General features: G+C 31.6%; 1 protein-coding gene across 15 annotated transcripts in view; it reads right to left on the bottom strand.

Annotated features, from left to right (window-relative positions):
• LOC127735024 (gamma-adducin-like) overlaps window positions 1–25558 on the bottom strand; it is a 67603-nt gene that overhangs the window by 28428 nt on the left and 13617 nt on the right. For 14 of the 15 annotated variants that reach the window (XM_052245096.1, XM_052245095.1, XM_052245092.1 and 11 more), the window contains exons 2-4: window positions 25049–25142; window positions 13469–13558; window positions 5894–6151 (exon numbers count right to left, since the gene is read on the bottom strand). In XM_052245096.1, coding sequence (XP_052101056.1) covers window positions 5894–6151; window positions 13469–13529 — 319 coding nt within the window. In that variant the 5' untranslated portion in view covers window positions 13530–13558; window positions 25049–25142. Of the gene's footprint in view, window positions 1–5893; window positions 6152–10045; window positions 10114–13468; window positions 13559–25048; window positions 25143–25558 lie in introns of those variants that run through there. The other variant, XM_052245093.1, reaches the window with a different exon arrangement.

Here is a 25558-nt window from a genome sequence, read left to right on the forward strand (position 1 = left end):
AGTACTACTAGCATTACTAGTATACAAGATGTCTGTGGAGAAAAAATATCATTGATATATTACCATTAGTTTCTGAGAAATAGAGATAAATGCAAAACTTTACTGGAAAGGGATGTACATACATATGGACTGACAAAGGTATACTAGTATCAATCTATATAATCCATCCACATTTGTGGCAGGGCATAATAAAATCCAATCTTGGTAACTTTTTCAAATAAATATAAATAACAACATGCAGTATTGTGACAAAAGTACTCATTTATGATCAAATTTCAGTTCCCATAAATTACTTATTTAGATTCAATAAATTCCCCCAAAAAAATAACTAATTTAAAAGTGTTGAATTGCATGGTTTGATTAGTAGCAGGCCAACTTCACAGGTTTATTCTATTCATATAACCTTATGATTTTCTTTTCAAAGTGTGCCAATTTTTAAAAATCCTGTTCTGTATAATCAGTTATGCAAATACCTGTCACCACCCCCCCCCCCCCCTTCCTCCCTCTTACAATTAATTTAAATGCACACATGTTTTTTTTATGCTAAAACAGTGTTTTTGAGATTTATAAAGTTCTCAACAGTAAATTATTTTGATAAGTGTACCTGTTTCATTTCAAATACTACCTTTATTTTCTTTGGTAGGATAGTTAGTTCACCAAATACAATGAACATGTGTATAACCATTAGGACTAAAATTACATGCAAGTTTTCCACTAAAAATTGAAAAATATATTGCATTAGCGTACATTGTACTTCTTAACTTATGCAAAAACAATCTATTTCCTATAGCTTCTGTATTAATTTTTATGTGTAAATATGCGTTATTGCCTAAATTGACCAAATAACTTTTTTCAATCATGATGATGATGGGAGTCTTATCTACCTTGACTGGCTATACAGCCCTTGCACTGTCGTTTTTTTTTCTATTCAATTATACATGGCCAAGCATGTTTTATACTCATGTGGAAGAATTAAAAAACCTTAAAAATTTTAAATTGGTAGAAAAAAAACATTTTTATGTCATGCATCATGCATGTAAAGCCACCTTCTTTGGATAATCTTTAATTTTTCAGACCCACATTAATTTAAATTTTGAATAATTATAATAAATCTTGAAGCCTTGATACACTGAATGATTCTTCAATTGCTTTACATACATGCTACATAATATATTAGGGCATTTAACATTGTTAAATAAATTAATGTAAAAAATAAACTACCTTAGGCTAAGCTACATGATTAAAATGGATATATCGGTATTGTCTTTAATAAAGATTGTACATTTACTTTGTCAACTCTTTTATAATTTCCTACTCTAACATGTCTTAGGTCATGCAAAGTCTATAAAAAATGTCTATTTAGTTTGAAAATAAAATTATTTCATTATTTTAAAGAGGTGGATTTAGGGGAGGTACATATATGGTTAATTCATAGCCTTTTTACATGTCCCACTTCAACCACTGCCTAGTTTGGGAAGCCTTTTGCCCCTTTTTTCTAAATCCTAGAAACATATTTGTAACATTTTGTTACTTGCATTTCTTTCAGACAATACCTGGTAAATGAAAATATAACAAAAAACACACTAGACTTGCACCTTCTCAATTAAATTTTTACAGGCCTTTTAAAGCTGACTATGTGGTATGGGCTTTGCTCATTGTCGAATGCGGTACAGTGACCTATTGTTGTTAATTTCTGTGTCATTTGTTTTTTTTTTTGTTTTATTGGATATCATACCACATCTTTTTTTTTTATATAATGTTCTACTTTTAGGCAAAAATATATATTAAAATCATAGAATATCTACCAGCTCTAACTCAAAGTATGGCCGTTCACTTCCCATATGTTAAAAAATACAAAAAATGTACATTTATTTGTATGTAATAAAGAAATTATAAAAGTAACGAATCATTGAAATAACCTGAATAACCTTTTACATTTTGCCACTTTGAAAATAATTATAAGAACTATTACATGTACCCTCCTTTTTCAATTCCAACTAATTTATAAGCATAGCCCGATTTGAATTAATCTAACTTTTTAATTCTGTCCATGAAAAGTGTACTGTTCTAGCAAAACACATACTGATATAACTTTATTAATTAACACATTTGACATAAAATTTAACAAAGAGAACAAAATTTTAATACAACAGTAAATTGTTTGAAATATATAGTTCAATATGCACCTCACCTTATCCATGTTATCATATGTAAATAATCAACACAGTATGATATGTGCCAAGTTTTGCATGACAAATCTACAGGAGGGACCCAGAATTTTAGAAAAAGAGGGTGGTGGGGTTACTGATGGATGGACAGACAGACAGACTGACAAAGTGCAAACCAAAAGTCTCATTCGACTTCGTCGGTAGGGGACTAATAATTTAAACTAACAACAGAGTAAATGAAAATTCTGTTTGCAAAAGAAACTTCTGCCTTTTTCCCCGAAAAGTCAAATAGTCATTAGTATTAATTTACTTATGGTGTCTGATGTAGACAACATTCTGCATGTATGTGCCTGTCCCAAGTCAGGAGCCTGTAATTCAGTGGTTGTCGTTTGTTGATGTGTCACATTTTTGTTATTGGTTCATTTTTTGTACATAAATTAGGCCGTTAGTTTTCTCGTTTGAATTGTTTTACATTTGTCATTCCGGGGCCTTTTATAGCTGACTTTATATATGCGGTATGGGCTTTGCTCATTGTTGAAGGTCGTACAGTGACCTATAGTTGTTTATTTTTGTGTCATTTGGTCTTGTTGAGAGTTGTCTCATTGGCAATCATACCACATCTTCTTTTTTATATATAACACAACTGCCAAGTTGCAAATAAATGGTGATTTAGTCAACACACCATGAATTACATTGTACTATCGATCTTAGTTGTAAGATTAACCATGTTAATGTGAAAACGACTCTTGAACACTAAGCATACTTGCCAACCTCTGACAATGAGAAATCATGTCATGACATGACATGACATGTCAAAAAGCGTGTGAAAACGCGCGACGAAGATGCAGACTTTTTTATATGAACAATATTCATAATTTTACATTATCATGATTATACAAATTTGTGAATATATAATAAACACAATATTCTAGTGTAAACTTTTATTGTATTCAACAGTGGTCTGTTTTGCTGCTTTTAAAGCAACACCCTAGGCTTAGGCACATATTCAAAACAACTGCCAGTTTGATTACATTTACTTGATGACAGTAACACAATATATCATTAAAATTGTCGAGTTCTGATCAGAATTCAGTGTAGATTTCTTTATAATTGAAAATGTTCTCTCACAGTCAGAATTGATATTTGGCTGAACTTAAATAGCTTGATCAAGCTTTGAAAGAGTGTCATAACGTTTTTTTGCCATCTAAAATGTCATCTTCATGTAATTATATTTGCCATTGCTCCCAACGAACTATATATGTTGCTATTGTCTCTGAGGCTATTGTCTGGTCAAAACTGGGTAGTTCATTAGAAGACAGCTGGTACTATGAGAACTGATCCAACAGTTCTGTGATATTTCCATCCCCTTTGGCCTGTGGGAATCTGTTGGCTAGATTTGAAACTGAAAAAGAAAAGTATTTTATTATTTGATTACCATTAGCACGTTAAATGCTTAATCAAATCGCTACATTGTAGTTCTCCTCTGTATTGTTATGATTGCAACATAGGGTGCACAATGCGTTACTTGTCTTTCGATAATTTAAACTTGAACTCCCAAATATAATTTGTAAATCTTGAAATTTATCTTGGTACGTACACATCGATTTCGCTCAGCAATCGGCTCTTAAGACGACGGTACAGGTCCTGAAAGCGAACTATTTCTGTCGACATTTCCCCTAAGTGAATTTGAAAGAAAGAAAGTCACAAAATCGTAAATAAACTAATCACAAACTACTTACTTTAAGGGCTTTTGCTGTTCGTCCATATAGAAAAATAAGCAATGGCGACGATACAATTACTTCGAAATTTTCGGTATTTTTTGTCTAATAATGAAAAAACCCAAGAATCGCGATATCACTAACGACCAAAAAATCAAAACAACGAAAAAGCGTGTAATTGCGTGTAAAGTGGCGAAACGCGTGTACACGCCATGTGACAAAATCCTCGCGTGTAAACCGTTGAAAAAGCGTGTATTACACGCGAATATCATGTCAGTTGGCAACTATGACACTAAGTGGTCTGTCAAAAATGTGTCATAACATTTACCACAAGTACATTGTACAATGAGCATCACTCATTTTAGTGTGGGTATAGCTGTGTCTTTGCTTATTCCACATTGGTTACAGACAGTGGAGGGTTAACATCTGACAAAACATGTTTAACCTCGCTGAAATATTGTTTGTGCCTCACCCTGTCCCAAGTCGTGAAATTCTAGTCTTTTTTAGTCTTGTATGTATTTTAATTTTTGGTTCATTTATATGTTTTGGCGTTAAGTGTGACGTCCATTTTCCCTGGACAATACATTATTGTTTAGGGGCTAGCTGGACCCAACCTCCAGGGGCTGGATTTTCTCGCTGTGTTGAAGACCCATTATACCCATAGTGGCCACAGGTCATCTTCTGCTATTTGGTCGGATTGTTGTCCTTACATGTAATTTCCCCCGTTTCCAATCTCAATTTTATATAATTTATAATACACATTAATGTTTGTCCCTGTTTTTTGCTTTTTTTCCCATTTCCGTTAAAAAATTACTTTCAAATGATTTTACGGTCGTGAATGATTCTTGTGCTGGGATCATTCGATCACGATGTAAAATATACCTTCAATAAACGAAGGATCGCATCGGTAGAAACTTAAAGAAGAATTACTTACATTTATATTCCTTGTTTGTTTACAAAATATTACATACATTTTAAGCATATTTCCGGGTCCTTTTCTAGTGTAAAACAAGTGTGAAACTGCTTCATAAGCTACTCAAATGAAGATCGTGTTCTAATATTTTCGATCTTTGTTTCAGTATTCATGAAAAGCAGCCCACGTGTTCGATTATTGTGATTTATCTTGTGTTTATCTTCTCACGCCGGCAAGAACATGCCATTACCACAAAACGGAAGTGCATTTGCAACAATGAAAATAGCAATAAATTTGTTTGTAAAATTCTCTAGAATTAAAGTTTTCGATAACAACATTCTTTTGTTATATATTTAAATCAAATAGATTATTTATAATAATCAAAATTAATTATTATTGACAATTACGACAATAGGATGACTTGCGATATCGATGCGCAACTTCCTGCGCAGTTGGCGCGAAAATTTGAACCCGCGAGCCCCCTTAAGGTGAATCACTAAAAAAACATCACTGTTTTTCACTCATAACATTATTCTGATGGAAAACATAAACATCATAATAATTCTAACGGGGGCACTTATTTAAGTTGTGGAATCACATGACATATATATATACTTGATGTAATACCACTTAATATTAATAGAGGTACTTGAACGTATTCATATTCTGCATCCTAAAAGCTACTGCAGTTTCCCTGTAGAAATACTGACTGGATTGCATTTCTCTTAATTTCAGTGTTTGGCCCTATCAACCCATTGTATTGATATTTAACTGAAATGGTCATTTGAATCAGAATGAACAGAAATATAGAACTTATTTATTTTCGTTTTCTGTCTGTCTTTCTGTCAATACACAGTCATTTTGACTGCATTAAATTCCATTTTGTAAAGATCTGTTACTTGTGGTCAATTAAGACCTCTTCAATCTTTTTATCCTCTTAAGGATGCCTTGCAAAACCTAAAAATGGCAAACCTATCATGAAAAACAAAGACTCATTCTTGAAAATATCAAAATACACACAATCCTGCATTTACTTCTACAAAGAAAACTATCTCCATCAAAATCTAGCTAAAAACTCTAACAAATTCACTCACTTCCTCTTCCAAAACCACCATATGTCTGGCCTGATTTGTTGTTTTGGTTGAGTAGATCTGTAATTTGCTGTAGTGCTATTAAGTTGGTGGGGTCATTTCCTTCAGAAATCTGTTCATTTATAATCTCCTCTAACTCTTTACGAAAAGCCTCGCTGTTGAGGACTAACGATACTCTGGACCTATCCTGCATCTGTTTCACATCTTCCTTGACATCTGCTGGTCTCCTCATCTGACGCTGGTATTCTGGGTCATCAGGATCTGGAAATACATAAAAAGTGATGTTTATTATCTGTGTCTCTTTTATCAAATGTTGTATTTACATACAGTCACCATCTAAAAACCATTTGTTTCAGACACACAGACAGAGGGATAGAAAGACAGAGAGACAGACGAAGGAAGGGACAGATGGGTGGAAGAACAGACAGACAGACAGACATGATGACTAAATGCTCCAGAATTTTTACAAAGTAATGAAGAAAGAGTGGAATAAACTTGATGAAGAAGCTACATAGAACACAAACAGCTGAAATACATAAGTCTTCAACACTATAACTAAAATGATCTAATTATTCTCCCACATACAAGAATACTTAAATACAGTATACTTATGCTCAATGTAAATTTCCCAATTTGTAAAGAAACATTAAAAATTATGTAACAGATAAACTAATGGAAAGAATCCATTGATGCAAATATACTGTGCATCACTGTATGGACAGATTTTCCTTTTTTGGGACCCTGATTTAAGAGCAAATTAAATCACCTATCTATATAATTAGCATTTTATAACTTTATAATGCCCATTTAACAAAATAATAGAAGGAATCAATATTTTTTGTCTGAAAATTTCACACATGTGATACACTGCACTTTCTCTATTGATGAGGGTGGTTTTTAACGACCTTGACTACCCATGAGGGTCTTGCAGTCGGTTTTTCCCTATTCAGTTTACTCTGCCCTTTTTAAGATTAGCATCCTGTCCTTGCCACTGGCTGGAACACTATCACAATCTCATCATATTAGTTACTTGGGTGGTTTTGTTGTCTTATTGACATATATTATACATCTTCTTTTATTCATTCAATGTTTAAGTCATCATGAAGTTTTTTTTAATTTAATTTCAGAACTGAATTCTGGGTCAATAGGCAAATTTGCTTGGTAATAAACATTCATTGTAGCTGCTGATATTGATTTTTGAGGTAATGCCTAGTCATCTTTCACTGTGCACTAGGAATTCAATATCCCATCTTTCATATGAGAAAATCTGTATTTAATAAGACAAGAGTGCACACGCTGAAATGTCTCGCCTTCTTTACTAACCATTGATTTTATGTTGATAGTCCTAAATACAAAGCTTTACTACAAGTAACACATAAACTTAACATGATCCAAGAAAATGAGGTCAAGGTCAGATAAACCAAATGAGAAATACATGTACACCTTACAATCATTCAATAAACCAAACATAGTTGACATATTGCTTATTGTTTCTAAGAAACAGTCTTAAACAAGAAAACTTAACATTGACCAATGAACCATGAAAATAAGGTCAAGGTCAGATGAACCATGCCAGACAGACATGTACACCTTACAATCAATTTAGGCATTAAATATAGTTGACCTATTGCTTATAGTATCTAAGAAACAAACTTAACTATGAAAACTTAACATAGACCAATGAACCATGAAAATGAGGTCAAGGTCAGATGATACCTGCCAGACAGACATATACACCTTACAATCCTTCTATACATCAAATATAGTTGATCTATTGCTTATAGTTGAAGAAAAACAGACCAAAACACAAAAACTAAAAACACTGATAAATGAACCATGAAAATGAGGTCAAGGTCAAATAAAACCTGTGAGACTGACATGTACATCATAAAATATTTCCATACACCATTTATAGTTGACCTATTGCATATAGTATTAGAAAAAAAGACCAAAACTCAAAAACTTAACTTTGACCACTGAACCATGAAAATGAGGTCAAGGTCAGATGACACCTACCAGTTGGACATGTACACCTTACAATCATTCCATATACCAAATATAGTAGACCTACTGCTTATAGTATCTGATATATGGACTTGACCACGAAAACCTAACCTTGTTCACTGATCCATGAAATGAGGTCGATGTCAAATGAAAATTGTCTGACGGGCATGAGGACCTTGCAAGGTACGCACATACTAAATATAGTTATCCTATTACTCATAATAAGAAAGAAATTAACATTACAAAAAATTTTGACTTTTTTTTCAAGTAGTCACTGAACCATGAAAATGAGGTCAAGGACATTGGACATATGACAGACGGAAACTTCGTAACATAAGGCATCTATATACAAAGTATGAAGCATCCAGGTCTTCTAGCTTCTAAAATATAAAGCTTTTAAGAAGTTAGCTAATGCCGCCGCCGCCGTAGCCGCCGGATCACTATCCCTATGTCGAGCTTTCTGCGACAAAAGTCGCAGGCTTGACAAAAACCATGTACTGTTTATATTTGCTGATATTTATTTTTGTGGATTGAGAGAGAAAACTTTATTTCCGAGATACAATGCACTTGATTTTGTGGTTCTGAAAATTCTGTTTTCAAGCTAATAGGAAATTTGGACATCTTTGAACACTCAAATTTGTGGTTCATCAATACCCACAAAAAACGTGAATATTGATACCCCAGAAAAAAATAATGAATCTATAGTTGTCCAAAATAATTCACTTTCAGGACTTATGAATTGTTTTAATTCTTCTTTGACCATGATAGAAAATTTTACATTTCCATCTTTTTTTCTAATATGCAAAACATCCTTATATTTTCATAATTAAAACAGAAACTTGTAAAATTCTGAGTAAATTGTAATTCAAGGTGACAAAACAGTTTTTGTTCCCCATTTTTCATACATTCTAAAAATATTGAAAAATTGATATTTGTAGCAATCATACTTTTAGAGATACAATCAATTAAAAATTTATGAAATAGATCTATAAATGTATTCAGATGCAATTCTCTAACTGCATAAAATTTTTTTCTAAGAATCTATTAAAAAGAAACACATTTACTTCTACTTTGCTTTAAACTACAACTACATGTATCCAACCTTGAAAAAGCTATTAACTAAAAATAGCTATAAACCTACAAACTTTATAGTTTATGTTCGAGCATTCAATTTTAAGACATAAAAAAGTTTACATTGTCTTGATAAGGATGTACTTCAATAAGCCAACACCCTTTATGAGCCATTAAGTATGTGTTGACTATGTAAAATGTGCATTTCATTTCACACTATTTACAAATGTTGGTGGCTATAAAACCCACGCCAAAGTATGTCATTGCAACATGAGCATGACAAATCTGACTAGAACTTTGACACTAGAACAATTGTATACAGGCATGTCAGACCCTAATCAAGATGGAACATTTCAACACACAATGGCTATACATAGATTTTCACAGATATAATAATTCATTCACAATTTGTTTCTTATATAAAATATTTAAATGGATATGCAGAGTAAACAATCATGGAATTTACTATTAAAGATATGTGAAGTTTTAATTACCACCCTGTCAAAAACTGGTAACCCAATTTACTATGCACCCTATGTCATGGTAGCAACATTAGTGGTCTTGTACACTGAAATTGTGATAGGGTGTGGATTTAAGTCCTTGCTGTGTTAAATCAAATAATTTGAAACTGTGATTTGCTGTTTCTCCAATAATGGAGCACCATTTAGGAGTATGATCAAAGTCTAATATGCACTGAATGAGTCAGGGTGACTTATTTTGTGTAATGCTGTTGTACCCATCTATTTGCATATCTGAAATCTAAACTCTGACCAAAAACTAAATTCAAGTTGGTTAAAAAATAGGTATGTAGCCTTGATCAGTTTTTACAAATATTATGCTATACTCTTCAAGATGCATTCTAACACCAAAGTATATTGTTGTAGGTCACAATATGAAAGATCTAAACAGTGGTCAAGTCAAAGTCCCCTTCAATAGTGTTGAGGCAAACTAATTATACATTATGCTCACACTCTTTGAATGCATTTGCTTCCAAAACATTTGGTCTGAGCATACAATTAATTATACCTGAAGGTGATTCCAGAAACAAGTCTCACCAACTCAATATATACATATATTTACCTTCTGGAACTTCTTCAATTATTCCAAACTTTTCATTCTTATGTTTCATATTTAAGCATTCACAATGCTATGTATATAAAATATTCTCTTAATCCTTCAGAAAGGGGACAATTTTCTTTTAATCTACTGTCTTATGAAATAAAATAATTGGAGATGCAGGACATGGCCACTTAGAAGGTTTGCATTTCAAAGGTGACAAGTTTAATAAGCTTATATCAAACACCCCCACAATATATTAAGTTTTGTAACTGATGTTTTCATCTTTAGTTTTACAAAGAGGAGAGGCAAGTTCGTCTTTTATGTTTCATCTGTGAAAAGGAGGAACAAGAGCTAACTTTGACCCCGATCATTCATCATATATGATTCTGACAGTAAGAAGTTATCAAGTTGTAACTTTTACAAAGCATATATATGATTCAATATTAGAACAGTGAAAGTGACGCCACCTAAATTTGAATGTGATCTGTGATCAGCAGTAAAAAGCATTGTGTGGATAAGTTTCATAAGATTTGGTTGAGGCAAACTAAAGTTGTTGAACAAAAACAAATTTCGGGACGTACGTACAGACAGACAGACAAACAGACAAGTATAAAACTCAATGCCCCTTTTGCCTAGCAGAGGAGGGCATAAAAAACATCTTTAATGTAAAACTTTAAAAATTTTACAACAATGAACGATTGAATGCTTACTAAGAAAGCAAATAAGTTGAACCTGACACTTGGACTTATTACAATGTACATGTATTCAAAGAACAGTCAAACCTGCTTTACATGTCCCGTCTTGATGTTGGGGTTTTTTTTGCCATCCTGTTGTTGTCTGTTTTTATACAACTTATAGCTGTTGATTTGATTGTCCCCATATTTTATGATCATCTCTCTCTCTTTGTGAGTATCAATAAATGTATATATTTTACTGTAATACATATTCCCTATCTGTACCTCTAAGTCCTCAAAACATCCTTTTTTCTGAAGTAACACAAACCTGTTTTTTATACTTGTTTGGCCTAATTCTGTTTTCAAAACAGATAATTAGGGTACACATTTTACTAGCATGACCTGATTATCTTATATTTTATGTATGATTAAAGTCATTATGGATCTCAAGTATCATCTTTGATCTGTATGTTCTATAAATAGATCTGGCAAACAGAAATGCTTAACATTCTTGCTGGCTTACATTTGTGTAAAACTGCTGTTTGAACATAACTGTTTTCTGTTGAAGGATTTTCAATTATATTATACAAGGTTTTATCATCCAGCAAAATTAGAATGAAGATCAAGGACCTAATGGAAATAGTAGGAATATTTATGGATTTAGGACCTCTCTATTATATTTTTTCCAAAGAGGATACATGAAGTGGGAATGAGCATAGCAAAAATACTCATACTGTTAATAGCATGTATATTTTTAAAAATTAATTTCACTTATTTAATGTTTAAAGAATACAACACTTAAGTTTTATAAACATCCTTACATTACATCCATACATCACACCTGTTGCCTTTGAAATTTGTACATAATTACATTTTTCAAAAATAAATTCATAACAGGAGAAATTTGCTATTTATCAGCAACTATTCTCTTTGCTGCAGTTGAAAAAATGATCCAAAAAGACATGAAGAAGAAAATATTATCCAGTTTAAACAGATCAATACATTAGCTCCTTACACAAGAAAACTATCAGCTTTTTGACAGCTTATCATCTGACTTAACATAAATAGAGATACCAAATATTATAAAATGGATTTCCAGTGTGTACTTTCAACCCTTCTCTACAATGCTATCAGATATACATTCCACCTTAATACATCTGACTGTGATAGGTTCTGCAGACCTGACCTTATAACTGACAGAAACTTGAGGTCAACCATTTGATCAGTGTCCTAATCGACTTTTAATGGACAACCACAACAGATAAAAGATGATAAATTTTATCTTTCATGCCTACCTGCATAATAGCATCAAGTGTTAGGTAAATAAAAGAACTTTGGCATTATCATTATAAAGTGTTATTGGGCAACGCCCCTTCTCCTACAGGAATCATCTATGGTAGAAGTTACTCAAGTGTTTCTTAGTCTGTCTGTAATTTTTTTTTATATTCATATATATGCATTGATGCAAGCATTAGAATATGAAACCTCCTTTATTTCAATTGACTGTCAAGTATTACATGTGTATTGTCATTGTACCCCCACTCATATTTATTAGAAGGAAGATTATATTGACCGACTTATGTAGGTGCAACTTTAAACTCAATCAATAAGAAATATGACAGAATATCATCAAAGTTTTTTCCTTGTCTTAATCACCAACTGATAAATTATCAGTTAACTCTTATGTAACTTGTCTGAAAGATCTAACACTTGTATATTTCAATTTATTTTTATGTCATGAAATCTGTTAAATGAACATAATTTTTGTTTTATTATGTAGGCCCACCTGTATATAGTATTATGCTGTACATTTGTACTATTTTGATTAAACTATTTCTATGAATTCTAATTTTTGCATTATGAACTTTCTAACAATATAACTCAAGCCAGCAAATGGAAGTATCTAAAGTTTATGTTGGGTTCTAAAAGTTCAAAATAATGGCAGCTAAAACTTCCACAAGATAGCAGATAATTGTTTAAACCAGAAGAATAATTTATCATCATGGGTCTCACTGAAAAATATATTATTATGACAAATATTTTCAAACTTTTGATGATTCAATTCACATCATAACTCTGAAATGGCAAACCAATAAAAAGAGAGCTTTGAACCTAGTATTTTGTATAAAAATTTCGATAGTACATTAGCCCAAACTTGATTTATTGTTATGTAGAAACCTTTTTTTAATTCTTTTTTCCATATATGTCTTGTAACTGTGAACCATGTAGGAAAATCTTCAAAATCGAACTGGAACATCAAATCAGCATTCCATATAGAATACAAAAATTACAAAAAATTCTCTCTAATTATATGCATACAGACTGACAGTGATTACTGTAACATGCCTTCAGAAGATCAGCAAGGTCCTTATAACATTACAATCCTAGATTGTTTTTTCTGAATTAAAAAAAAAAATCAGACAAAAAAGCAAAACCCAGAATTGTTGAGTAATCCTTTTTGTTTAATGTTGATACTATTTAATGAATTGCTTTTGTAATAGTACAACACAAACCATTTCCTACATTGATTTTTTCAAGTTGGTTTTTTAAAAAAAATTTTGTCTGAAAGATCTGTCCACCATTGAACTTCTACTTGCAAATCACATGAATCATAAGAATTTATTAAACAAACAATGTTAAGGTTGTGTAAGTAACAATTAACTGGTTGAAGTGGTGTTTTATTACAATCGAATATTTCTGATGTAATATATTTATGTAGATGTAAAATATTTATACAATATACACTCAAGATAAAAGTTTATTGATTTACCTATATTGTCTATATACTTCCCAGAGGGGCTGGAGGGCCCATTGACCTGAGGGGCAGACATTGTTGCTTCACAGATCACCTACTGGGGCCCTGAAAATAGAAAATAGATTTTTAATAAGTATGAAATAATACATCAATTTGTATCAATGAATATATAACCTTAGGCTAGGACTGCTACATAACTCTAACTGAAAGAAAACATTACACATTAGCTGAAATCTGTTAACAACAGCAGATATCTTTAAGCTTGTAGTTGTATCATTTCTCTAAAACTTGGGAAAAAGCTTTGACAACTTTAATAATTATAGCTTAAATAATGTTGTACAAAAACAACAAAGTTATTTTAAAATATTAAATGGTTATAGTACTAATATTAAGTACACGATAAATGCTTTGGTTTTACCTATTTTTTAGACTCATAAAAAAGATATTGCAATTTGCAAATATATCTTTGAGAATATATTTGTATTTGGCACTATCTTATAAAAGATATCACTGCTCCAGAAATGAACCACAATTTCAGTACTAAAAAGTGCATATTACATATACATTTGCTTTTTTTTTTATTTCTTGATTATTTGAAGCGCTTTAAAAAAGGGTTTGAAATTAGGACACGATACCAGAAATAGATCACCATTTAAAGTCATCCATAAAGTTCTTATGTCAGATTTAGAGTGTTTTGCCTAAGAAGTAAAAATCTAGTCTTCAGAAAGTCAATTCAGTATTCAACCAGCTGGTGTCTTTAAAAATAAGAAACCTGCTGTCAAAGATTTGCACTAGACAGTAGACATTTCACCTTTCTGCTCTTTGGCAAAAAGATATTTAAATAGTTATAAAATATGACCAATGATTGTATTGTATTTTATAACATAGACTGTCTAGCTATCCAGTAATCCTTTCTAACAACAGAATTATCCACCCTTCACTTACAAGATTATTTCATAATCATTCAGTATATTTGTTCTAACTTTTTACCTGTGCATTTAAAACACAGAAATAAGTCTCTTTAAAACAAATTAAAAGTTGGTATAATATATATGAGAAGTAAAAACTCTAACTGCAATACCTTCATCAAAGAATCTTGGGTTTAAAGTTTTTAGGATATTCTTTTATTTTAAACCTACAAACCCATTCATAAATTCTATGAAACACAATTAAATCATTAAAAAGAGTATTCAAGATATAGAAATGGTTTGAACTTTGAAATCTGCATACCTATCATGTCATGCTTCATACATTTTGTTTTCTGTTCAAGTGTTTGGATTTAGTCCAATAAATTTTGATTTTACTTATGTAAATGCATATATAACCACGAGACCTATGCATGGATGCTTTTACACACATATGAATGATATTTAAGGATGTTTGCTACTCTTGTTTTTGACTTTTGTCAGATATTCAGAATCCTCTAGTTTTATCCATGCAGTGCTATTAAAAGATTTTGCCAGCTAACTCCTACATTTTCTTTACATAATTTTATTTCATATGGCATAAAAAGCCATTTTTGAAAATCTTATAAAATCCTTAATTTTTTCATAGTTTTTGAAACAAACTAGAGGCTCTCAAGAGCCTGTGTCGCTCACCTGTATTTACTGATGCTTTGGGAATCATGTAAAATAAGGTTAAAATCATAATTAATAGTATTAGATATTAGATATTATAATGATATCTAAGATAATAACAAAAAACTGCAAAATTTTTGTAAAATTACTAACTCAGGGGCAGCAACCCAACAACAGGTTGTCGGATTCGTCTGAAAATTTCAGGGCAGATAAATCTAAATCTGATGAACATTTTTGCCACCTGTCAGATTTGCTCTAAAAGCTTTAGTTTCAGAGATATAAACCAAAAACTGCATTTTACCCCTATGTTCTATTTTTAACCAAGTCGGCCATGATGGTTGGAAGGCGGGGTCATCGGACAAATTTTTTAAACAAGATACCCTAATAATGATTATGGCCAAGTATGGTTAAATTTGTCTCAGTAGTTTCAGAGAAGAAGATTTTTGTAAGAGATTACAAAAATTTACAAAAAATTGTTAAAAATTGACTATTAAGGGCAATAACTCCTAAAGGGGTTGACTGACAATTTTGGTCATGACAACTTATTTGTAGATCTTACTTTGCAGAACATTATTGCTGTTTACAGTTTATCTCTATCTATAATAATATTCAAGATAATAACCAAAAACTGCAAAATTTCCTTAAAATTAACAATTCAGGGGCAGCAACCCAACAACAGGTTGTCAGATTTGTCTGAAAATTTCAAAGCAGATAGATCTTGACCTGATAATCAGTTTTACCCTATGTCAGATTTACTCTTAATGCTTTGGTTTCAGAGATATAAGCCAAAATCTACATTTTACCCCTATGTTCTATTTTTAGCCATGGCGGCCATCTTGGTTGGTTGGCGGGGTCATCGGACACATTTTTAAAACTAGATACTTGAATGATGATTGTGTTTAAGTTTGGGTGCATTTGGCCCAGTAGTTTCAGAGGAGAAGATTTTTGTAAAAGTTTACGGACGACGGACGCAGGATGACGGACGCAAAGTGATGAGAAAAGCTCACTTGACCTTTCAGGTCAGGTGAGCTAAAAAGGTGTCAATGTTAAATGTATGAACAATAGTTTTCCACCAAATTTTTTATTGCTTATATCTCAAAAACAAGGACACGAACTTTTCATTTTTTTCTGCTTTTTAAGTTCTGTTCTTCATTAACTATCAATTTATAACAGCTTTTCAAAAAGCTTGTTATTTTGAAACAAAGGAGCAAACATCCTTAATGTATGCACTTATTGTTTTAAGTGTTCTCTCAATCAGAGGCACTGGCTGACCATTTACACCTTCTTGACATTTAACTTTATGACAGGTTAAACTTGTACACTTTGAATTGCATGGGTTTATGCCCCTTTTTCATTTATTACCAGTTTATCTATATATTCTGGACTTGGCATACACATGTTCCTTATGTCAAGATAATGAGCACTCTGTGAGACACCAAGAAGTACCTCCTTCTGAAACTTTTCTTATGAAACCTTCACTTTTCTCCATTTTTTTTTTTGCTGACAAAAGTTCAAAGCCCTTTATTGATAACTTATTGCTACCAAACAGTCAAGCATTGTAACATTTGTGATTTCAATGTAACATATAATTATGTTGTGAATCAATATTATCTTGTGTATTTTTCACTGATCTAAACCATGTGATTTGGAGCAGATTATAGCAGCATTATTATTCATATGAATTCCCATGATATCTAGCCAAAGTAATGTTGATTAGCTCTATAACAAACCAACTTCTGTATGATTTTATTTTTGCATTAGTATTTCTTTGAAGGCTTTGTGGATGTCAAACATGAAACAACATTTTTTATCTGAACTTCTGTATAATTTTCAGAAATAAATATCTCATATTTAGTTTTGTGCTTTGTATTCATGTATTGTATCTGTGCTTTGTTTTCTTGTATTATAGCAATTTTATAAAATAGCAAACAGCCAAAATCAAAATACAACTTTAACTATAGTCTGCATACAATAGTACACTGGTCTGATGTGAAAAAATTAAAATTTAAATTATAGATTTGCAAACAGCAGATGCCTGGCCTTCAAGGTTTTTTTAACACTTATATTCTATATAGTTAGGTCATTTACAGTCATGAATGCCTTTAACAAAAACATTATAGGTCCATTTTGATTAGTCTGAATTTTAAAATGCTGATAAGTTCACTTTTGTTACCTTTAAAAAATGAAGTCAATGCTTATACCCTCCAAATTAACATCTTTAAGAATTGTCCATTGAATGAATTGAAGCAGGTTTTTTTTTATACAAAGCTTTGTACGAGATTAACATCTTGTCATTTTCCACAATTTAATGATTATGATATTAATGACTGGCCTAATCAACAGTATTAAATACAAGACATCAATTTCATCTTCAAAAGAAAATCAGCCCTATAATCTTTCAGTAAACAAATGACATCATGCCAGTCTAAGACTTGACCTTGCCAAGCAGGTAAAATACCACTTGTAAAAATAAACATGGCAGAAAATAATATATTGCTTTTTTAAAACCCTGAAGTTATCGCCTTTATCTGACTAATTTTGTCCCATATCAATACTATATCTATAATCCAGATACCAAAGAAAACAAACCAGCTAACATATTTTTTTTTTTATCTGCCCATTCTTTTATCAGTTTTCTGTTTACAAGGGAATTCAAACTGAGTCATCCAGTCAATGCTGAAATGTATTATTCATCACGAAATTAACATGATTTCAATGCAATGAAATTTACCTGTGAAAATGCACATGTTTTAAATGAATTTGACAGTTAACATGGGGTTTGTCTGATCTTAACCTTTATTTTGATCAACTGCAACACTAGATCAGGGGGTTGTAAGAATCACATCTGCCATCATAATTAATATCATCCACAAACATACAAACAATATTTGGGAATCAGTTATAAACAGTAACCCATCTGTGTGAGGCCATTTATCTAGACTGATAGATTATTATGATGATACATATTTTTGCATAATTGTGAAGGTGTGTTGGTGGCATGGTATAAAATCAATACTTGTTACTTTGAGACAAAAAGAATATCAGATGTTTTGTGACACAACTTATCCTGAAGTGCAAATAGTTACCTAACATTGTTATGCTATAATCCAGAAATAGACTGTTAAAACTTGGCCAGGATAAATATATTACACATGCAAGTTTAACAGGGCACCAAGTACAAAATTCATGGTTTGAAAGTTTGGTTGATCCAAATGTCTGAAAGTCTCATTTCCTCCTAAGGGAACTAAAAACAGGTCCTGAAATGGTTTACCTTGTCGGCAGCAAAACTCATGACATAAGTTAAGGAAGATTAAATAGACTATTAAAGACTATCTACCATCTCCCATAATCTTGTACAATTCAAAACAGAATTTATTTCAGTAAATACTGGTTAAAGCTTATTAAATTAATATTCTTTACAGTTTACACTGCTGTGTTGACAGAAATCAATGAGTCCATTATGTTGAAATGTGTATTTTCAATTGTAATCTATTATTCTGACACAGGTGTACCTAGAATCTCCAACTTCTCTCTCCTGTAAGAGGTTTACAAACTGAAACTTTAAAAAAAATTGAAAGCAAAGCAAAAATTTTCTCCACTTGCTGATAACTTCCTTCATAAGCAGCTGGATCCAAAACAAACAACATCCCAGATCAGTTACCATGAATAATGAGGTTTACTAACCCCAGCTCATAAAGTTCAAATAATGATAAAGTTACCCCAGCTCAAGCATAAAGCAAAAGTTGTTCTTATCTAAATTTAAAGCTGCAAGCGCAAGCATGAGCACTTTTTCATACACCTAACTTCATACGACTGTCAAGGAATGCAGCACTTCCAAAAATTTTGGATTTGTATGAATGCTGTGTGTTTGTAATTCCTGTAGACAGGTCTGATAATGGCATACAGAGAATATACAACTGATATGCATTAGCATTCTATACCATGACAACTTTTTGTTTTCTCAACATAGCAACAAGAATGTTTTTTGAAGTCGGCAATTTTCCAAAACTAACATACTATCCTTGTTTACTATTTGCTCAAAGATATGAATATTTTTATATAAATAACTTAGTACTACTGCAGCATTTTGTAGCTTACTTAACTTATTCTTTCTCATACACTGTACACAGCCACCCCCAAAAAAACTCCCAATTTGAATGGGTGGATGTACCTGATAATTATGAGACATTTATTTTGTTTAAGGTAACCATTGTAGGAAAATTAAAATAATTGACACTACTTAACAAACTTTATGGCATTTTTTTCAAGAGAACAATATTTTAATCATTTAATTCTGAAATTAATAAATTGAACATATATTGAAAAGCTGATTTGCCATGTAAAGTACAAGTAGGGACATAATCTGATAAATGTCCAATGCAACAATATGTGATGATAGTCGAGAAAAAATAAATCACTTCAGAAGACAACAACTTTTAGCCTTATACCAAACAAATTTTCAGGAAGCCTTTTTTGTGAATGGAGGAAACAGATCTAACTGGCCCTGCTTAATGCTTTGATATTATAAAAAGAAGATGTGGTACGATTGCCAATTAGACAACTATCCACCAAAGAGTGCCCAGAGAGAACCTTTGGTAGGAAAACTCACAATCCATGTCAATAAAGATAGGAGTCAAACGCACCTGATATATGCCAGATTTAAACTCACAACCTCAGTGTTGACAGACACGAGTTCAACTTAGGATCACTTGGCCACCAAAGCCTCTATATCAGAAAGAACATTATATGTAAGTGTAAAACATGAATGTAACAGCGGCACTTGAAATAAGACCCCAACCTCACATAATCTGAGTTATAGATTTTCTCAATAATGCTATCAAGGTGACCTTAATCTTGTGTGTTACAATTGACCTTGAATTTAAAATTTGTTGCAGCAATCCTCATGAAGAAGCAATAAAAAAATAAGTTTGATGAAACTGGACCTATATGGTGCTCCTATGAGAATTTATATGGACAATGATCAGACAGCCATTTTAATATTTTCTCTGCAAATTTGTTGTGAATTAGTAAGCTTGAGTAATCTGAGCATGAAGCTTTCAATCTGCTACGTAGACAACTCACCTACTTGGACTGTACCCTTTCTACAAGCAACTTCAAGTGTAAACCGTTTTGTCCTACAATGCTAACAACTTAGGACATACATGTATATACATTCCATTACATACTCTAAGTCCACAAATTCCCTATATTTATCCAATGCAACTGACAAACCCTGATTGACAAATCAATGAAATATACTTTCATTCTGTATACATATTTTTCTATTGACTTGTAAACAGCCCAGCTGTTACAGAAAATATTTCCCCATCAATAGATCTATGGAATTTACTTACAAGTGTAGCAAATTAGCTATCTGACTGTTTTAAAAATGCAATTGACCATTGAGCATCCGTCATTATTGATTTAAAAGCCTTTAAGACTTCACTGATTAAAAGGGAGATAACTTTGGGATTAAATCCATTACTACATGTAAATGTTGAATATGGATGTTAGAAACCCAAAACAAAAAGTTTGTTAGAAACAAACAATAGTTTTTATGAAAAATGTAAGTGTTTCTTTTTTTTTTTAATATATATCACAAAGGATTGTACACACAGAATGAAGTTTTCAATTTTGAATTTATCGTTTTTTTGGTTGTGAAAAATCTTGGATTTCTTGGATATTGAAGAGCAGAAAAAATGTACAAAAATGGATGGTCATTTAACATGTTTCACCAACAATTAATAATAAAAAGAAAACAGTTTTACAGTACTCGCAAAGTGATTCAGTTAAAAATTATTCTTGATGGTTTTCTTGGAATAATTTTCAAACCTAGGAAACTGATAATGATTTAAGGTGGTAGCACTCTTATTATGACCATGTCATTTACTATATGCTGAATATACAGAAAAACACGTCATAGAGAATCACCAACATTCAATGAAAAATCACCTTGCATGTACTACAGTTATATATAAAGGACAGAAAACTGACTTCTGACTGGTCCAAAAAAAATAATTTTATTGATCAAATTCATTAATGTGGCTCACCTCAAATGAAAACAAAAAAAAACATCCAAGGCAAATGGTATAAGTCTGCTACTATGCATTCCCTCGAGTGTTTCTGATTTTAATTAATTCTTGAGGCTCATCCCAAGACTGAAAGGCCCATAGCCACAAGGTAGGTACTGGGGATTCATTATTATTCGTTTGATACCAATTTTAGTGGATTTCGTGGGTAAAGATGAGCCACGAAATTAAATGTTTAACGAAAAACAAATTTTCTTAAGGCTAGTGTGCAGAATTTTGCAAAATCAAAAATCCAGGAAAATACAATTTTTTCATCAATTAAAGAAAATTGGTACCCACGAAAATAAAATCATCCCTAGTATACTGTTCTACTGATAAATTAATATCCATGTTATTTTTTTTATTTTGGCATTGAGTTTCATTACAATAAAAACCAACTGTTCAATTTTAAATATAAAAGCTAGTATCAACAAAATAAATAAAACTATCGAAAAACACTTAAGAAAATAAGATGTGGTACAGGACAACGAAACTTTGCATTAATGCATCCATAAAAGGAGTTGTGATGCAATCTGCACAAATTGATGACTTTCATCTATAATTACAATGACATATGAATGTGAAAAGGTCTACAATTTGCACTAAATGTAATTTTTCACTTGTTTGCTGCATAGTTAACTCCTCACATGACAAAAAATTACCATTTCACATGCATTAATTTACATATAATTTTTATATCTGTGAATCTACAAATTGAATGTAAACATCAGCCACAACAAAAATCTTTCATCTACTGGGAAATGAATGTTGCAGCATAGGCCTGTGAACTAAAACAATTTATCAATTATAAACAGAAGACAGAAGGAGATGTGGGGTATGTCAATGAAACAGCAACCCAACAACAAATATAACAACAAGTTTCTAGATTTAGCTGCTTATATCAGCAATATATTGTTAATGACCTTTGAACTAGAGGCAAACAAGCTTGTTACTTCTGTTATAGTCATTACAGTCCAGAAATAAAGTCATCAATTCTTATAATATGTAAGTTCAATAACCTGAATATATTACTTCTGACTGACAGGCATGATATTGAGACCACTGACCTTTTAATGATGCAAAGTGTTTAATTTTACCTATAATTGATACTCTTGCTTTCTTGAGGGCACAAGTCACAGTACACCTTTGTCTCAAAATGTCCTGAAGGAATTTGAAAATCTAAGTTAATTACTTAAAAAAAGTTCTTAAGAAATTTTTATAAAAAAGGATATTGATTTGAAGCTGAAATCAATCACAACAATAAGCATTACAATATCAATGTTGTACCAACTGGTAATCTTCACAATCTATGTCAGGTAAAATAAATAGCCACATTTTCACCAATGTCTGATTATTCTCCAGCCTTTTCCATATATTTTTCCCTTTAAACTTCTTGCTATTTCCCCCTTTTTTCATTACCATTTTCTAAATGATTGGAACTATGGTGATTGACTCCTATCTCCAAGATATTTCTATATTGCATTGAACCTTGCAATAAGACAGAAGAAACCTCAAAAGTTATACATTACACCTTTTTAAATCTCTTTAAAACTGTTCAGTCAAACCCAAAAACACTGTAAACATCATAAAGTCTTGTTAAAACCTTTTTTAAAATGTAAACATTTACCTGTGTCTACTACAAACAATTCATTCACTTTCTGACCTGAATGGAAATTTGTATCAAAATAAAAGTGGATTATTTTACAACCTTTTACTACCAGATAATCTACAAGATATTGTTAGTTAAATTTTCAATTAAATCTCCCTGGTACAGGGTATAACTATATCTACATTCTACTCTATATGGGTGGTTTATATTTCGTCCATTTTCAATAAAACAGATTGTCCAATAAATCATAATGATAGTTTGTTTCTTTAGGTCCAACAGTTTATAGAAATTTATTAATGTTTGGTTTAAAATCTTGAGTTATTGGCTGTCATGACTGAGGGATATGTTCAAGTGTCCAGTCTATTACGGACTTTATTAACCATTAATCAGGTGGTTCCAGACAAGGTACAATTCTACTAGTACTATTATTAGTTACTGAAAGCTATTCTAATCATCAAAGATAATTTCAACCAGTAAATATAGTAATACCATGTTTTCCCGGACTAATTTCACCCCCACCCCAAAAAGCTTAAACCATGGGTCAATACATTTAGAAATTTCTGTACTTCTGAATTATACATTCCTGGAAAGGTAATGAATTCTGTCCTGTAATGTCCAAATCATCAATCCTGTTTTAGAACTTTACAAATGCATTCAAGTTACTTCTTGTAAATGTTTAAGCATTTAAAGCTTAACTGAATCCATTTTGGTTCACACACAATTCAGTAACCAAGAGAAATGTAACTATTGTGAATTATTCCAACACCAGGGATCAATAATCCATAGATATCACTTCTGTAATTATAAGCAATAAAATATTCTCAACTTAGCATGATATGAAACGGTCTTATTCTAGTATTATGCAACCATGATTACCAAAAAATAGCTACTTTCTCCATTCATCTGTAATTTCTATGTATACATGTATCAAGTGTCAGAATTGCTGAGCATGCAGTTAAAATACAATTTATAACATGTACAAATGTACCTCATACAGGTAATGATGTAATATCAAAATCTATCAAATATAAAAGTGAGCATCATGTATGAATGGGACAAAGATCAGAGCTTCAAATAGACATGCATGTCTTATAAAATTTATGAATAAATTATCATAGACTGATAGAGAACGAGCTGTTCCTTTTCACATTCACAAATTTTAAGGTCAAATGCAAGTTCTTCAATGTTCAACTTTGTAATAAATAGCAAACCAGTACTTGACAATTCATTCAGACACCAATATACAAGAAATAAACAGATAAACATAACATTTTCATTTGTATCCACGCAAAAATCAATTAACATAAGAATATTCTTTGCACCTAATACCTTGGTATTCAATTGCATAACCCTTAAGCAATGGAGGTCCAAAAAGGTATTTGACAGATGTGCAGATAATTAATTTTACTTTTACTGACACCTCATGTAAAAGTAAACATAAGATAATAGTGCAGCTTGAATTGTGTGAAGTAAAGCAAAATGAAACTAGACAACAGCAGTGATTTCAAGTGGTAACTTCCAATGACATCCTAGTAAATATTTAAGCCAATACAGATGTTAAATCTATCAAACCAGAATAAAGCACATCATTATATACATGTACATGTTGACATTAGTGGTCTCTCATTGTGCATATACATGTAGTTGTAAATTGTAATAAGGCTGGATTACCTACAGTAAAATTTGAATTTCAATTTGTATAGAGAAATAATTTTTTACATTTGCAGGGATTTCATTATTTTTCATGTTGACTGGTACTTTTCCCATTTGTAGGTGGTACTTTTCAATATATTCCATGAATAAATGTACCTTACATAAAAATCCCTAAATTCTGTAGAGAACAAGGGTACCAGGTACCACCTCCGAATGAAAGGGCCTGCATTTGTAGATTGGAATAAACATTCAAGTAGGCAGTGTGTGAAAATTCTCAGGTTTAAAATCCCAGAGAACAAGTCTATGTAATTTTTAACACTAATCAGCATATTTCATTCCAGAGATACATGTATGTAAGGGTCGTTTTGAGATTAGTTTGATATATCATATATTTAGAAAACAAGTTTTTAATGCAATGCTGAAAGAAAACTACATGTAGCTGTAGGGAGATTATCAAGTTGAAAAACATAAAAAAAAGATGTTAGTTTCAAATGTTTATTTCATGTTGAGATGACAAGTTCTCTGCCAGATTACAAATAAATCAGCAGGCTCTAGAGAAAATGCTCTTAGACTATCAGATCTGTACAAGTAACTCTAATCATCTAAGGGCTATCAACCTATATAAAATGTTTTGACAAATTATATATGGTAACAAGAAACGAGTCATAAAATCCTTGCTGGTACTTACCAAGATATTTTAGCTTCTTCTGACCCTCAATAAAGCTGTTTGTTTATATATCCTCACTATTTTTTATATTTAGCTACACTTGGACGCACATGACCTGTAAATTGAAAATAAAATACATCATATTACTTGTATGTATAATAAAATCAGTCCCTTGTAAAAACATTTTACACTCCATTTATTAGGTAAAAGCTGTCAGAAAGAGATTTTAGTCAAGTGTGATATTCAAATGTTTTTCTTTACACCCACGGTACAGTTACAAGGTAAAATATACATCAAGTAAATCATACCTGTACAAAAATGAAAACATGTATGTAAATCTTCAACGAGCAATCCAACCTTGTAGAGAGTTGATAAATGGTGCACTACTAATGCTTATTTTCACCCTAAATTTTTTTTGCAGTGATTAAAACTCAAAAGTCTGGACACGGGCCTGAATCTGGCATTTTGACAAAAAGGACCTGCTCAATCGATAATAAAAACTCATGGAATCTGTAAATTTTGAATTAATTT

This window comes from Mytilus californianus, unplaced genomic scaffold, assembly GCF_021869535.1.
Source record: "Mytilus californianus isolate M0D057914Y unplaced genomic scaffold, xbMytCali1.0.p SCAF_3, whole genome shotgun sequence".
Classification (NCBI taxonomy): domain Eukaryota; kingdom Metazoa; phylum Mollusca; class Bivalvia; order Mytilida; family Mytilidae; genus Mytilus; species Mytilus californianus.